A 17,464-nucleotide genomic window follows, 5' to 3' on the forward strand; every position below is an offset into this window, starting at 1 on the left:
TTATCAAGTGGCAAGCACTGGACTGTATTACGTATACCGATTTGTTGAGTCTTTGGGCAGGCACTGTTCTCATTTTGGCAATGAGGAAACTGAGGCTCACCATCTGTGGGGAGATCTGGAAACCATTTCCAGCTAGTCTGAGACAAAGTCTCCAGGCTCTGCTGCTCTCAATATGAAAATAGTTCACGTAAAACAATTCTCATGCTCTTGAGGACCTATAGGCTTATATATGTGAACTTCATCAAATCACATCTAGTAAAATCAACAGCTTTGGATTTGCACATTGAGAGACTATAAGCATGAAATGACAAGGCCAGTCTGTTAGGCACTATGATCTGCCTTTTGCAGGAAGAATGAAATTACTTTAGCTGTAACATACATACTTATGGTAAAACAAACGCACATATGAAGAGAGAAAATACTGCTTTTAGGGATGCAAAGAATAATTCTCTATAGTTGAACAATATTTGGAATATAAAGAAAATCCTTTAAAACCAGTTTCTGATAGGAGGATTGTTTTGACACTTCAAGTAATTCAAAAATCTCCAACTCAACATTTGTGTGTGTGTGTGTGTGTGTGTGTGTGTGTGTGATATCAAGCATAACAAACCTAGCCATTTCTCTAACTGGGGGAGCAATGCTGCTGGTTGTAGTGGTGAATGTCTGTAAACCCAGTGAGGAGCTGAGGCTAAAGACTGAGTTTGAGGCAGTCTCAAACAAACAAAAACAAGTAGAGCCAAGTCAAGCGCGGCAAAGAAGAATGAATGGCACTGCCATTCTAACCACGGCAGTCTGTTCTGACAGTCTCGCCGTCGCTCGGCTTGGCCGGGACGGAGCTTCCATACTGCATCTACCAATTGTGGGCTAGTTGGTTCTTTTACCTCCTTATCTGACTGGTGTTTCTAACTGCAGAATTACTTCTAATGTAAAGCATTTTTTTCATGAAGCACATCTTTTCCTCTGTTCCTGTGTTTCCCCAAACAGCATCCTCAATGGCAGACTTCCTTCTTTTCCTCCCTAGCTGTGGCTCTGCTCCAGCTTCAGCGTTTGGATTGGTAACTTTTTTTTATTTAGAAAAGTAAGATTTGCCCCTACTTGCCTTGTATTTAGGATATGGACACTTTGGTTTTCTAGGTTTGGAACTATCAGGTAAGTTACACTAGATAAAAAGACACTCAGGGAAGTTTTCAAGGTACTAATGAAGGGCTTTTGGATTAGGGTTTGAGGCTCCTGAAGATGGCAGGTGGATGACACGCATGTACAGACTGTTGGAAGCTCTGTGAGTAGATGACAACAGAAAAACCTTGCTTTCAGTAGCAGTGGAAGGAGGGAAACTGGAAAACAGGAGAGAGTTCAGTGTGTACTCAAGAGGGCTCAAATCTGACCGAGAAATGGTTTCTTCCCAGTGAGTAATAGAGAGGATGGGGACTTCTGCTAAAGACAGAGCTTTCAGGAAATCCACCCTGCACTTTCGATAACAGACGAGGAGGGAGAAGCTTGCTTTCCCCACATTTTACTTGAGCAGTAGCAAGAGACCATTTTAAAAAAGAGCCCTGTTGAGTGGGCTAGGTAGACACTGAGGCAAAGGCCCCTCTGGGAGCCCAGGCAGTGTCAGTGGAGAATATCGTCAGCAGGGAGAAGGCGTGGCACCTGAGTCTAGGTGAGAGATGACATACGGACCTCGGACCTGCACAGTGCTCTTTCCTTCACTTATGCCCTTCCCTTAGTTAATATCTCATTTAAATTTAATGGGTGTGCTGGTGTGGAATATTAGTTTAAGATGTGTTGCATTTGTTTATGCTGTGGAATATTTGCTTAATGATGCAAAGATGTGTTACATTCTTTTATGTTGTGTTTGTTTAACTCTGTGAAGCTGTGTTACTGTGCCTGCCTAAAACACCTGGTGGTCTAATAAAGAGCTGACTGGCCAATAGCTAGGCGGGAGAGAGGGATTGGCAGGGCTGAGACAATAAATAGAAAGACAATAAATAAAAAGACAATGACCAGGCAGAGACAATAAATAGAAGAAGAAGCATGAGAAGAGGGAGGAGCGAGAAAAAGGAGAGGAGGACGCTAGGGGCCAGCCACCCAGTCAGCCATGGAGTAAGAAGGGAAAAAAGACAGAGAATAAAGAAAGGTAAAAAGCCCAGAAGCAAAAAATAGAAGAGGATAAATGAGTTAGTTTGTTAGAAAATTGCTAGAATTAAGCCAGGCTAAGGCTGGGCATTCCTAAGTAAGAATAAGTCTACATGTATTTATTTGGGAGCTGAGTGGCACGTAAGCAAAACAAAACAACAAAACAAAAAACCCAAACAACAACTACACCACATGCTGGCTAGTTTTTATGTTAACTTGACACAAGTTTACAGTCATCTGAAAGTAAGAAAACTTAATTGAGAAAATGGTGGTCCTGGGTGCTGTAAGAAAGCAGGCTGAGCCATGAGGAGCAAGCCAGTAAGCAGCACTCCTCCATGGCCTTTGCACCAGCTCCTCCTCCAGGATCCTGGCCTCACTGCTGACGAGGTGACTTAGATCTGAGTGAAATAAACCATTTCTTCCTCAAGTTACTTTTGGTCATGACGTTTTCAGTGGACCAGTCTTGTCCTGTTTTATTCTCATTTGTCCTTTGGTTTCGGTAAGCTTTTACAAAGTACAGCTCCAGACACAGGAGGTTGGAGTTGGAGGTCTTCCTGCCTCAGCGCTGAGGTCATTTTAAATTACCCCAATGCATTTCTTTCCTTTGTTCTCTCCCTTTCCCTCTCACTGGAGCTGTCTTATTTCCTCCTTTACTGAGTATTGTCTGTCTCTGGAACTCTAGTACCCCAGTCATGCTCTCTGCTCATTGCCTTGCCGTTCCTACCCAGAGGAAACAGGTATTGTGGTTCACACTGTACTGTCCTTGTTCCTTTACGCCCTCTTCAATTACTGGAGTTAAAACAGTGATGGTTGTCACTGCCTGTGCTGTATTTCCATCTCCTGGTAGTGACAGTTCTGCAATTAGTACTCTGCTCTTGGAGAACAGCTGGTAATCAAGCGTAGTAGCCTAAACAGAGCTGAGCTTTATTTACTGACTTACCCCTAGTCAGCAGTACTACAGCTGACTCTGATTTGAACATCACAGATACACCAAATGAAAGAATATGGGTGACTTGAAACAACGAAAATCCAACCGACAACTCGGATAACCTAAATGCCAAGGCAGAAACATAAAATGAAACCTGAAAAACCAGGACAGCATGATTCCTGCTGAAAATGACTAATTCCAAACTAATGCATTCCAATGATGAGTTAGATCAAATCTCAAACAGAGAATTCAAAAGAATTGCCTTCAAAAATGTTCAACAAAACCAAAGATGACATAAAATAAACTTCTGAGTAAATTTAAACAGAACACCAGTCAAAAGCAGTTGAATTGAAGTAAGTCAACACAGGATACAAAAGAGGAATAATACAAAAGAGATATAAATATTAAAGAAAAAAATCAAATTTAAATTTCAGAAACAAAAATAATGTATGAAATAAAAACATAGTGGGAAGTTTCATCACTAGAACGGTCAAGTGGAAGACAGACAGTATGAGGGCTTAAAGAGAAGGTATTAATATACTTAGAGAACGAAAGATGAAGCAGTAAAAAATATGAGTAGGGCACTGGATATCATTAAAAGATCAAATCTATACAAATCATGGGCATAGGTGGATGTGGTGGTTTAAAGAAGAAATGTTTCCTACAGGCTCACGTATTTAACACTTGCTGCGTAGCTGGCAGCACTGTGTTGGGGAGGTCGTGGAACTTTTAGGAGGGGCAGCTTTATTGGAGGAAGGCTGTCCTTGGGGACAGGCTTTGGGCGGGGGGGGGGGGGGTCAAAGCCTTGTTTCACTTCCTGCTTACACTCCCTGGTTCTTGTGTGCGGATCAGGACATGATCAGCCAGGTGCTGTCCCATGCCAAGCTGTCTCCAACATGATGAACTCAAGCCCCCTGGAACTGTAGGCCAAAGTCATCCTTCTCCCTTGAATTGCTCCTGGGCACGGTATTTATTATAGCAGCAGAAAAGGGAACTAATGAGAAGTCTGGACCAGGGAAGCAGAGCTTTCGCTCTGAAGAACCAGACTGGTGTTCTTGTGAGGAATGTGATGTACTTTTGACTAGAGACTGTGTTTTTATTGAAGAACATGGACCTGGACCTAAAAAGAATGGTATGTCAATCAGCCTCAGAGAGCACCCAGATGCTGATGTGAGTTCTATCCCAGGCACCAAGAACATTTATAAAGGCTGCTGCTGAATCAGTGCCAACAGACACTACAAACTGAAAGATGCCGTGCCGCCGACTGTAAGGGATTCTACTAAATCCAGTGACTGGCAAATATTTAACCTTTGCAATACTTCCCATTATTGGGAAGGAAATCATTGCCACCAAGTAGCAGTGTTGGATTATATGTGATAATAAATACAGATGCCTGCCACTCCATATATTATCAATAAATACACACCAGTAATATGTATTAGCACATCTGTCGTATGATGTGGGATGTCCTGTATATGTGTTGCTTTTATTGGTTAATGAATAAAGCTGCTCTGGCCTATAGCAGGGCAGAATATAGCTAGGATGGAAGATCTATCTATCTATCTATCTATCTATCTATCTATCTATCTATCTATCTATCTATCTATCTATCTATCTATCTAGAGAGAAGGCGGAGTCAAGGAGACGCCATGTAGCTGCCAAAGGAGAAAGATGCCAGAACAAAACCTTACTGGGCAAAGTCACAGTTTTGTGGCAATACACAGATTAATAGAAATGGGTTGATTTAAGATGTAAGAATTAGTTAATAAGAAGCCTGAGCTAATAGTCCAAACAGTGTTGTAATTAATATAGTTTCTGTGTGATTACTTGGGTCTGAGCAGCAGGGAAACAAAAGAGCAGTCTCCTTCTACAGTCACAGATCTGAGACAATTCTCCAATGAATTATTTTAGGTGTAAGTAAAACTGTGATTGTTACTTCTCTAGTATTTTTTTATCCTCTATATTAGTTTACATAAGAGGAGATGCTAATCTCTATTTTCACAGATCCAAGTGGTAACAGTTTTCCTTACACATCATGCTACATTCTTCTGGCACTTTTTCCTTTCAAGAAAGTACTTGGTTACCATCAACTAAAAATATTGAGTGAAAATTTCCATAATGCCTTATCAAAGAAATTAAATGGTTTCAATAAACACTAAAGGAATGAATCATGATTACTAGGATGCCACAGGGAGTTACTTAAGAAGACTATCAATTTTCTTGTTGATCAGGATTACTAGGTTGGATATGAGAAACATGATTAGTGTGGTATAAATGAACATTTGCAAGGCAAAAGGCTGGGTCTTTCTTGGTGTTCTTAGGATAAGGTACAAGCAGCAACAAAGAGCAGATTGGAAACGTATCAAGCAACCATACTGCAGGGTTCTGATTTGTTACCAAGTAAGGTAACAATGACTGGATGAGGGGTCATAGTGTGCATACTGGAGTGCCTGTAGGAATGTGGAGGATGTGGGGGATTTTTGCTTTCAGCAGTACTGGAGATTGAAACTAAGCATGCATACAGGTAAGTGCTCTTCTACTGAGCAATACCCACAGCCCACTGCAAAGTTTTATGGTAAATTCTTAGGCTAAAAAGTGATTAAGTACTGTAAAAAAATTACTTTCAAGATGTCTTTCTTTTCCAATGTATGTACACAGCTATTTTTTCTCTTCATACAAGTGATAGTAACAACTGCTATACAAATGATAGTATTACTATGACCACAAATGATTATGTCATAATGATTGGTAAGAGAAAGCAGTCAGTACCTTTTGCCTTTAAAACCATATGCATATTCACATGGTTAGGGAACTAAACATGTTTTTATTTATGTTTAGTTTTATGTGTGGGTGTTTTGCCTGCATGTACATCTATGCACTACATGTATGAAATGCTCATGGAAACCAGAAAAGGGTATCACATCCTCTGAAACCACAGTTACAAATGCTTGGTAGCAGCCACAGAGGTACTAGGAACCAAACTTGGGTCCTCTGCAAGAGCAGCCGGTGCTGCCCTTAACTGTGTAACCATTTCCTTAACCCCCAAACAAATTTATTTTTGACAACCAAGTTTACTACAGATTTTTTATTTTACTTCTGCAAATACCATTTTCTTTGTTATTTTAATTTACTCTTTTGTTTTGATACAGGGCTCACTCTATAGCTTAGTCTGACTCAGGCAGAATTCATGATGTAACCAGGCTGGTTTTACATTCAAAGTCATCCTTCTGCCTCAATATCTTGAGTGCTGAAATTACAGATGTGAGCCACAGTGCCCAGTTAAAAGTTTTGCTTGTTTGCTTTTAATTCAATTTTTTTTATTTTTGAGAAGTTTTCTACATGAATACTGCATTTTTATTATTTAAATCTAATATTTGTTAAAAGGATCTATTTTATTTTTAATTATGTGTGTGTGTGTCCTTGTATTGTCATGTGCACATAAAGGCAAGTGCCCATAGAAGCTAGAAAAGGTGTTCCATCTCCTGCACTGGAGTTAAGGTGGGTTCTGGGAACTAAACCTGGTCCTCAGAATAGCAGTAAGTGTGCAGTAAGTGCTCATGCGTTGCTGAGTCATCTCTTCAGCCACTAAGTTTGCTATTTTCGAAAAAATGCTCAAATGTGCTATGGCCAAAGAATAAATTTATATAATAATTTAAATAATTTTCATGATGATTTGTTTGAGAGTTGCTCTAACAAGACAGTGCATCTAGGAAATCTTATCCGTTGAATAACTGAATAGCTGAATTGCTGCTAATTTTCTCCTGTGTGTGGGGTAGTTGGAGTTCTCACACCAGAGGAGAATTAAGAGCCTTCTGACTGCCCCATTTGCATATCTGTACACAAAGGGAAGAAGTAGTAATCACATCTCCTTTCTTTCTCAGGCAGACATAATAAAAGATGCATGAATAAATAAAATGAACTAGTGTGTTGTCTTCAATTTTAGATTTAGGTAATTTCTTTTCTCTTTCCTGTTCATTGTCTCTGTCTCCTAAAACACAGTTCACAGAAATGGTACTGTCTTTGTAAATGAAGTGAAGATTGACCAGTACATGAGATGTTAAGATTCCACTAGCATTTCCACTCAGGAATTACTAGCAATTTCAGAGGTCAGAGTGACAGACTCACTCTACAGCTTATCCGCCTCCAGGAGAATACTTAATACTCAGAGAGAGAGCTACCTGGAGAGGCTATATTATTAGATGCAGAGAGGAGTCCTCAGCTCAGCTAACAAACAGCCCCTTCTGCATGACCATGTTCTTAAACTTAAGTTTATGGACAGTTACTCCACCCCTTGAAGGTGCCAGGAACTCAGCAGGATGCTAAGGACACAGGGCTGAATGATGTTATCTTGTCTCAATGACCTTCCAAAAGTAAAAAAAAAGACCAGTTAATTATAATTACTGACAAGTGCAGTGAGTGAAAAAAAAAGCTCACTATTTAAGAAAGAATACTGTAGTAAGAGAGGTTCACTTAGATTCAAGTTAGAAAACTCTTATTTGAGGAAGGGATATATGAAATCTGAAGGTTTCATGCACAAGTCTATGCAAGCCTGCTTTGTTGACAGGAGGATGGCTGAAGTACCAGCATAATTAAAGAGGCCACCACGTTTACAGCACAAGAAAGAGGAAAGCGGTGTCCAAGAGGCTGAAGCTGTTAGCCATATCATGGAAGCATCTGAGGCAAACCCTACACTCTCAGGACTTCAGGACTTCAATTCTCAACTCCTTGACAAAGATTCCTATGAGTATGTCATCTTGTTAGCACCAAACCTTAAGGGTAAATGTATATACAGGGATATTTGCTCATTGACTTCAACTCATTTGGAAAACATTAAAGCCTTCTAACTAGTTATTCAGTTGTAAACCTGTCTGCTATCCCAGTGTGTAGGAAACGCAAACCAGAAAGAGCATGTATAGTGATCTACGCAGGGTTGCAGGACTGTAACAACTCAAGCTATGCAACCTTAGAATTTAAGATCTCCATCTGATTAGTAAACTTTGAAGAAAAAGGAAAGAATAAACCCCCCTCCTAAATGCTTAAATATTGTCAAGGTCTATACATACATAAAGCTATGTAGTTAAAAATGAGTCATTACAATTATGTATTCAAATACATGACAACATCATTTTACAAAATACATAATTTATTACATTTATGAGTTCATAGTAAAATAGGGAATCTTAAGAACTATCAAAATGACTTAGGAATAACAATGAGATATTAAATCTCCAAATCTTAGAACCTGAAATATCAAATTCCAGGGCTTTTATTAAACCCCTTTTGAAAATATTATGTTCTCCCAAAGGAAAAAAAGGAAATTAAAAATAGACACATTGATAAAGGCAGTGTGTTCTTCTCAGCTGGCTTTATTCTCCACTGAATCTCAAATATAGGATTATATATTTTTTACTTACAGGAAGCTGTCACTGTTCCATTTTCCAGTAACCCTCAACACAGAATGGAAAATGCTTATGCAAAGTGACACAAGCTTTCACCATTCTCCGCAGGCTCCTCCATGTCAATACGCTTTGGTACAACAGCTTTTCCCACTCTACAGTCTGTCAGTGAACTAGGAATATGTTTAAATATTTTCCAGATTCATCATGGAGGCTGCTTTTCTTCTCTGCACTGTAATCACACTGAGCTGCAAACAAAATAAACAATCAGTAAGGAGTCTCTGTGGGGAGTATAAGAAGAAAACAAAGCACAGTGTGCCATATCACAGCCAACAGTTACTAGGTAGTTCAAGTGAAAGGCCTTGGAAGAGCTCTTTTTATGTGATCATTCTATTTCACTCTTGAAGGGTCTGAATCACATTAGAGAAATGCATGCCAAATATGGCAGTCCATAGCTCAGAGTGACACTCTGAATTCCTATATTTCACAGATGGTGAGAAAACATTCCATATAAAAGTTAATCAGCAAAGTGTCTCACACAAATTTGGCCTAGGCAAATACAAAGCAGAGCTGGTAATCAGATCATTACAGATTTTAAGACAAGTCTAGGGGGAAAGTGACCTTTGAGTAGTAACTGGGGTTAGTTATGTATATATATGATAAAAACAAAAACTAATAATATATAGTATAAAGCAGGCTTTTTGTTTTTGTTTTTTTAAATGGAAGGCACACGTGTGAGGGATTTCTGCTTAATTTGAGGTGGGAAGATCTAGTTTAATCCAGATTTATTTATTTTATTTATTTATTTAATTTATTTATTTATTATGTATACAACATTCTGCCTCCATGTATGGATGTACACCAGAGGAGGGTGCCAGATCTCAGTACAGATGGTTGTCAGCCACCATGTGGTTGCTGGGAATCGAACTCAGGACGTCTGGAAGAGCAGCCAGTGCTCTTAACCACTGAGCCATCTCTCCAACCCCCTAAAGCAGGTTTTAAACTAGCAATAGAAAACAATACATAGTATAAAGCCGGTTTCCTTCTCCAAACTTTACTTCATTCTAGTTCTCTCTTCATATACAACCTCTACCTTCAGTTTGTTTGTTTATTTATTTAAAACAGGGTCTCACTATGTGGTCCAGACTTGCCTTGAACCTTGTGGTCTTCCAGCATCAGTCTTATGAGTACCAAAACTACAAGCAAAAGCTACTGTCTCCAGCTACTTGCAGTTTTGAAGTATATTTCTTTTTATATTTTCTAAATGAGCACACGCACACCTTTTGGTAGTTAAAAAGGTCTGCATCTATTTTCCTCTACTGCTTAGATTATCAGCCTCAGAAATAACTGCATAATAGATTTATTTTATTTTTCTTACTATCTTCAAACTTTATCAGCCTCAGAAATAACTGCATAATAGATTTATTTTATTTTTCTTACTATCTTCAAACTTTTCCCTATCCGAATACAGTTTTATTTGGTCATTTACTGCTGAGTATCTGTATGATTTTAAACTTTTACAATTAGAGGGAGAGTCAGGTGTTGTGGCATATGCTTTTAATCCCAACATTTGGGACTGAGAGGCAGGCTAGGTGAAGCTCTGTGAGTTCGAGGTCAGTCTGGTCAACATATTGAATTCCAGGGCAGCCAGGGCTACAGAGAGAGAGACCCTGCTTCTAAACTAAAACAAACCACAACAAGAACAACAACAAAACACAGCTACTACATGGCAACATGCCACGCCATCAGTAGCTAAGAATATACTACGATGGTAACAGTACATTTATACTTAATGTTAGTTAATAGTATGTTTGACTTCATTTACTTTGTCATCATTTCATCCATCCATCCACCATCCATCCATCCATCCATCCATCCATCCATCCATCATCATCATCCATCCATCCATCATCCATCCATCCATCATCCATCCATCCATCCATCCATCCATCCATCCATCCATCCATCCATTTCAATTGCCTGAATGCTCACGGAACTGGTCTCTATTCATTCCTACAAGGAGTTATTGCTCCTAATTTAGAAGAAATGACTCATTTTGTTTATATGATGTATGTACATTATGAGAAATTACTTTTTACTTACTCTAGAATTCCACTGATATATTTTCTAAATTACTTCCCAATGGCTAAGTTTTTATATTTTATTTTTGATTTATTTGGTTATATACAAATGTACATTAAATAAAGGTATCTTGTACCTGAAATATTTCGTTTCTACTTAAAACCTAAATAAAAATAAAGTACAATTTGAAACATTAGAAAAATACTTTCAAATATAGACACAGAATGTTATGCCCAGTAATTGTCATTAGCAGAAACTTTTGTTTAGACAGTGATGTTTTATATCTGCTCTTTCCAACTTCCCACTAACCAGTTACCAAACACTTAAAATTTGGCTAGTATGACCTCAATTTTTATTTCATTTAATCCCAGTTAAAGTAGTGTCTGGCTACCAGCTACTTTACTAGAGATGGTAGTTCTAGATATAGGTACAGACAGAGGATACTGATGTCTATTTTATATATAAACTTTTTAAACTGCAAGTACTAAGGAGACTAAGTTTGTATATATTAATTGAGTAAAGATCAAACAATCAGTTCTTTGGGAACATCTGAGGACCTCTGCTTATTTATTTTAGAAGAAAAAGAAAGCCAGGCTGTTTATCCACTCTGGGTAATGAGGACGTTCCCTACCTGCTGGGATGCTGACGCAGCTCTTTCTTCGGCCTGACTTAGACGTCTCTGAAGTCTGTTGGCTTTTTCTTGATGCTCCAGAATTAACTTTTCATTCTTTTAAGGGGAAATAAAAAACAAATTCAAATCCAAATGTGATCTGGACAAATTGGAACATCATTTCACCACTTGTAAAATCAAGATGCCGTCATCTCCACATTTACATTTTCCAAGTCATGAGCACCATATCACACAGTTGATTCTACTTCATCCTGAGTCCGTGGTTCTCAACCTGTGCTTGGAGGGTTGGACAACTCTTTCACAGGGCCGCTTATCAGATACCCTGCATACAATTTTTACATGTATGATTCATAATAGTAGCAAAATTACAGTTATGTAGTAGTGATGAAATAATTTTATGGTTGGGGGTGGAACTGAAGCATTAGGAGGGTGGAAAAGCATTGCCCCAAATTATTTCTCCCCCTATATCATTCAAGACTCAATTTGACAAATCTAAAAGCAAACTGAATCACAAAAGAAAACAAGACTTTTTGAGTTTTTGGTCTGTTAACCTTGTTGTGCTTGATCATTGCTTCAGAACCACAGAAGCCAAACACTGGGCCTTATAACCACAGCCTCAGCAAAGAGTTGGGGTGACTCTTGTATGCTCCCAAAGGCATCTGCATCCTGCTACTAGGGTCAACATTGTTACGTATTGAATTCTATTCCCCCAAAGATGTTACAGTTCCTTGTAGTTGTGAATATGAGCTGACTTGCAAATAACCTTTTTAGATGATTAAGTTAAGGGGACTATAGTGGGTCATACTGCATGGCTGATGTCTTCATGAAAATGGCAGATTTGGATACAAAGACAAATACATACATGGAAGACACTGTAAAGATAGAAAAAGCACCACCCACAAGTCAAGGAATGCTCAGAGCTCCAAGAGCTGGGAGAAAGGTTTGTAAGAGTCTCCCAAAAAGCTAACACTACAAGCACTGTCTTGCCTCTGGAAACTGAGGGCACAGTTTTATGTTATTATCATGATATAACAAGAACTATAACATGAATACTAAGCCATTATTACATACTGTCATCTCAACAAGTTAAAATCAACTTGTCAACTGAAGATGTGTCCTTTTTCCATACTTACCTGCTTGGCACAATGAATCTGAAAAAGACATTTTTGTACAAACAAAATGATTACATATATTTTCTGGCATTTAACTCAATCCAGAAAATACAAGGCCAAACAGGAATGGTTAAAAACCCCTTTATCTATGAAGAACTAGATAGCTTTTTATGTCCTAGCAAGAAGGGGTTAGAGTGAATGCCATGCCGAGTAACATATAACAATGAAATAAAGAGCATAGGGTTAAAATGAGCTTGTTATAATTAATAGTGTCCAAAGCAAAATTAAATCTATGAAGAAATCTATATCAGCTGTACTAAACAACCAAGTTGTTTAAGTATTAAATTTAAGTTTTAAATTTTAAGAGGTACTCTACACAGTAGAGACAACTAAGGGAGAGATACCATTATCTACAATAATCATTTTGATATCTATAAACCAGACTCTATATATCTTTCTATATGGTTACCATAATGGTTAAAACAAAGTACAGACTGAGTAAATCTGATCTTTCTGGTTTTTTTTTTGGTCAAATATTATTAACTGTACTGTACTGAAACTGTGTTTTTTACTTACAATAAATTTTTCCAGGTGGAAGCTATACCAAGGAACATTTCAATACAAATCTTTAACTATTTTCTAAGTTTCTCATATCAACAATGCCATGATGTTCAAGAGTGGTGACCTTACTATGTCTCTTGTAGATGACAATGGAAGATAGGCCATAGACCAATGAAATTCTACCACATATATCTGAAGCTAGAACATAAATGAAGAATTAAACTTTAGGAAGTCCTAAATCTAGAATTTATTTGCTTTTATAAAGCCATAAGAAAAGAAATGAAGAACTCTTTCTTTGTATATGATTGTAAGGTATATCTATATTAACACTTTTTTGTATATTCTATTAGACATAAGTATTTTTGATGTGTCTTTTGTGATAGAGTAAAACAAATGAAGAGGTACATAAAACAATCTTAGAGATTCTCATGAGAAAAGAGGATTCTACAGTATATAGTCTCTAATATACTGCACAAATTACAGTATTAACAACTTAATAAGAATTCTACTTTTACTGTATACAAAAGATGAATCACTAGTGATTCGTTTTTATTCACAGTATAGTAAGTGTGGAGTTTTAGGGGTAATTGTTTGTGGTTATTTGTATGTAGTTATTCCCGAGTAGAGAATATTTGGGTTTGGTGCATTTTGAATGTGATAGTGTGTGTATCAAGCTGCAGTAGAAAGGACTTCCCTAGGGGAAAGGGAGTCATTTTCTTACCTCGGCTACCTTTTCATTTGCCATTTCCAGCTGAGAAAGTAGCTCTTGGGTATGAAGTTTCTGTCGACTCAGCTCACTCCTATTAAGCGAGAAGGGACAGGGAGAATTGAGAACTGACCAAACAAACATAAAAGGGAAAGTTTGGAAGTATATGCAAATATAAAATACACACTTAAAATTTAAGTTGAAAACAAAAATAAAACAATGTAAACTAAATCTTTACTAGTGAGGCATTTATATTTTGAACAAAAGTTTTTTTTTTTTAAAAATAATAACGTACTCATTTTTTTTTAAATAAAATGTGGTGGTTTAAATGAGAAGGGCCGCCACAGACTCACGTTTGAATAACTGGTTACCAGGTGGTGGATCCATTTGGAAAGGATTAGGAAGCACGCCCTTGTTGAAGGAGGTGTGTCATTGGCGGTGGGCTTTGAGGTTTAAAAACTCACACTATTCCCAGTATGCTCCCTCATAACTCTCTACTTGCAGATCAAGACGTAAGTTCTCAGCTATTTCTGTGCCACACTTTTTACCCTGTCATTATGAACTCTAACTTTCTGAACCCATAGCCCAAATTAAATGCTTTCTTTTATATATTGCCTTGGTCATGGTGTTTTGTCACAGCAATAGAAAAGTAACTAATGCATAAATAAACATATATTCTGGGGTAGTTACACTGTGAATATACTTAACCCTATTGAACCCAGTAAAAATGGTTCAGAAGGTAAATGTAAATGATGTATATTTCATTACAATTAAAAATTATATCACAGATAAGTTTAGTAGCACATATTTTTAATTCCAGCACTCATGAGGCAGAGGCAAGTGAATCTTAGTGAGTTTGAGGCCAGTCTAGTCTATATAGTGAATTCCAGGCTAGCTGGGAATATGCTGTGATACCATGTCTTGAAAAAAACAAAAACATATATCCTGGAAAGATAGCTCAGCAGTAAGAGTACTTGCTGTTCTTGCCTAAGACCTGGGTTCAGTTCCCAGCATCCACATAAGGCAGCTCACACCTTCCTGTAACTCCACTTCCAGGGGTTACAATGTCCTCTTTTTGTCTCTACGGGCACTGTACACAGATAACACAGAGGTCACCAGAACAGAATGCACATACGCTCTCAACAGGTATTACGTTTCTTTTCTTGAAGGACTAACCCTGTGTGTAAATATTCCGTGTGCTCCTAGTGCTTATCTGGGAGCACAAGGACCTCCATGCCTACACAAGAAGTGAGTCAGAACAAATTCCAAATCAATTGTGTAGTATTAAAATAGTTAATTAAGCCGGGCAGTGGTGGCGCACGCCTTTAATCCCAGCACTCGGGAGGCAGAGGCAGGCGGATCTCTATGAGTTCGAGACCAGCCTGGTCTACAGAGCTAGTTCCAGGACAGGCTCCAAAGCCACAGAGAAACCCTGTCTCGAAAAACCAAAAAAAAAAAAAAAATAGTTAATTAAATACTGGCTTTTATCCTTTAACTTTATATTTCTAAAATTAAACAACAAAATAATACTCCCCCAAATAGCTCCAGCTTTTATATTTTCAAATGAGCCATGTAAACAGCTTGAGAACTCAATAAATCCCTAGAGTATACTATATTTGAGAACTCAATAAATCCCTAGGGTATACTATATTTGAGGGAATAGCTGTTAAAATTAGTAAGCTATGTGTAATAAATATATAAGCCAGGACAGATTCATGTTATCAACAACCAGTGTCAATAGTAGTTACTGACCACTTATCACAGGCTGATGTGGGACAAACAGGGGTAGTCATAGCACTGCCGTCCCCAACCTGACTTTGGGAGACCAGTGCTCACGCCCCTGCAATGATGTATTAGTCCGAACTGTTATCACTGATTTCATCACAGCAAACTCAGATATTTAACCTTTATTTTGGTGGTGACAACAAGGCAGAGAAAACTGTACCTAGGGAATCTCACGCACCCTAAAATCTCTGCTTCCAACAGGAGAAAATCAAAATGGCCACAGGAGCCAGTCTTCCAGGCCAAATATAATTGAAGACAAAATTATGCATATTAGTATGGATGTAAAATAAGGAGTACAACCCAGGTTAATATGAAACAGTAACATTTATAGTCAATATTCCTTTTACACAAAAGCAGAAAACGACCCATTGTGTGATTTGACAACTGAACTATTCGTTTACTTAAGGCAACTATTTGCAGGATGGACAGGAATAATTCTCTACAAAACTGATGACCAGAAAAATACAATTAAGTAAAACTATTAATTTTTATACTAAATTATTTGTCTTTATAAGTATTTATCTCTGCATATCTGTCATGCTCCACTGGATTGCAAGCAACACTGATGGCCATTTTCATATGCTTATAACCTAGCATTCAGCAAGAGATAAGGGCGATAGTGGTTATAATTCTAACAAACACACGGTGCTCCCCACCTGCCAGGCAGTTCAGGTACATTCAGAAATGAACTTATTTTAGTTGTTAAGACAACCTGGTGAGGTCTAATTTTATATGTGGAAAAACTGAAAATAAAGTTTAAAAACTGAGTACAAATAAAATACTTTCCAAATAAAGCTATCTAATCTCTTCTCTGGAAACACCAGAAAAAAAGAAAACTTCTTACCTTTCAGGGTGATTTAAGTATAGTCTGCAGAGGCACACAGAGATACATTTCCGTTTCTGTATGACATTATGGTACTTAAAGAGTATTTACACCAAATAAAAAGTCTGTCCTGCCTACATGATAAGCTGGGGCAAAAGGAGCTCAGAGCTCATGGGAGTGACCAACCAATGATTGGTTTAACTTGAGGCTCATGCTACAAGAAGGAGCCCATGTCTGACATTTTTCTGGATGGGCAGGAACTAGAAGGTGGATGGCCCCAAAATTTGGTTAAAAAACAAAGGGAAAAAAGCTCAGTGAAATGATTCCTAATGATATTCTGCTATACTCATAGATCAGTGCCTAGCCTAATCACCATCGGAGAGGCTTCTTCTGGCAGCTGATGGGAACTGACTCAGAGGCTTACAGCCAAACATTAGGAGGAGCTCAGGAAGCCCCCGGGAAGAGGGGTGGGGGAAGGAGTTAAAAGCCAGAGGGCCTCACAGAGACTGAGGGCAACCATGGACACTGCATGGGTCTGCACTGGGTCCTCAGTATATATGCTCTGCTTGTTTAGTTTAGGGTTTTTGTAGGACCCTTAACTGGTGTGGAAGGTCCTTCTGTCTATGAGTTGCTTTTATTGGTTAATGAATAAAGAAACTGCCTTGGCCTGTTGATAGGGCAGAACTTAGGTAGGCAGGGAAAGCTAGGCTGAATGCTGGGAGAAGGAGGTGGAATCAGAAAGACACCATGGATCTACTGCCAGAGATAGACATACTGAAACTTTGCTGGTAGGCCACAAATTTGTGGTGATACACAGATTAATGGAGATGGCTTAAATTAATATGTAAGAGTTAGCCAATAAGAAGTTTAAGAGTTAATGGGCCAAGCAGTGATTTAATTAATACACTTTCTGTGTGATTATTTCGGTTCTGAGTGGCCGGGGCAACCAGCAAGCTCATTCCCTGTAACACCTAACAGTGGGAGTGGGGATGTCTCTGGCTCCTTTGCCTGTTCTTGAGACCCTTTTCCTACTTGGTTGCTTCGTCCACCCTTGATATGAGGGGTTTTGCCAAGTCTAACTCCATCTAGTTATATCCCTGGGAGACCTGCTCTTTTCTGAAGGGAAATGGAAGAGCAGTAGATAAGGGGGAGGGGGAGGGCAGGGGAGAACTGGGAGGAGCAGAGGGAGGGGAGCCTGCGATTGGGATGTACTGTATGAGAAAAGGATAAATAAAAAGAAAAAAATTCAGTGGAATGTGTACCCAATTTCTCTATAATTTCTGTCACAGCATTCATCAAAAGAA

The 17,464-nt window shown here is 38.4% G+C and overlaps 1 protein-coding gene across 1 annotated transcript in view; it reads right to left on the bottom strand.

The window, feature by feature from the left end:
* Positions 1-8,412: 8,412 nt before the first annotated feature.
* The window catches only part of Sclt1 (sodium channel and clathrin linker 1), a 108,300-nt gene continuing 99,248 nt past the window's right edge, over positions 8,413-17,464 (bottom strand). The window contains exons 19-21 of the mRNA XM_075950797.1: positions 13,568-13,646; positions 11,174-11,269; positions 8,413-8,708 (exon numbers count right to left, since the gene is read on the bottom strand). Of these exons, the coding sequence (XP_075806912.1) occupies positions 8,646-8,708; positions 11,174-11,269; positions 13,568-13,646 (238 nt within the window). The 3' untranslated portion in view covers positions 8,413-8,645. The remainder of the gene's footprint in view (positions 8,709-11,173; positions 11,270-13,567; positions 13,647-17,464) is intronic.

The sequence above is a fragment of the Microtus pennsylvanicus genome, chromosome 16 (assembly GCF_037038515.1).
Source record: "Microtus pennsylvanicus isolate mMicPen1 chromosome 16, mMicPen1.hap1, whole genome shotgun sequence".
Lineage (NCBI taxonomy): Eukaryota > Metazoa > Chordata > Mammalia > Rodentia > Cricetidae > Microtus > Microtus pennsylvanicus.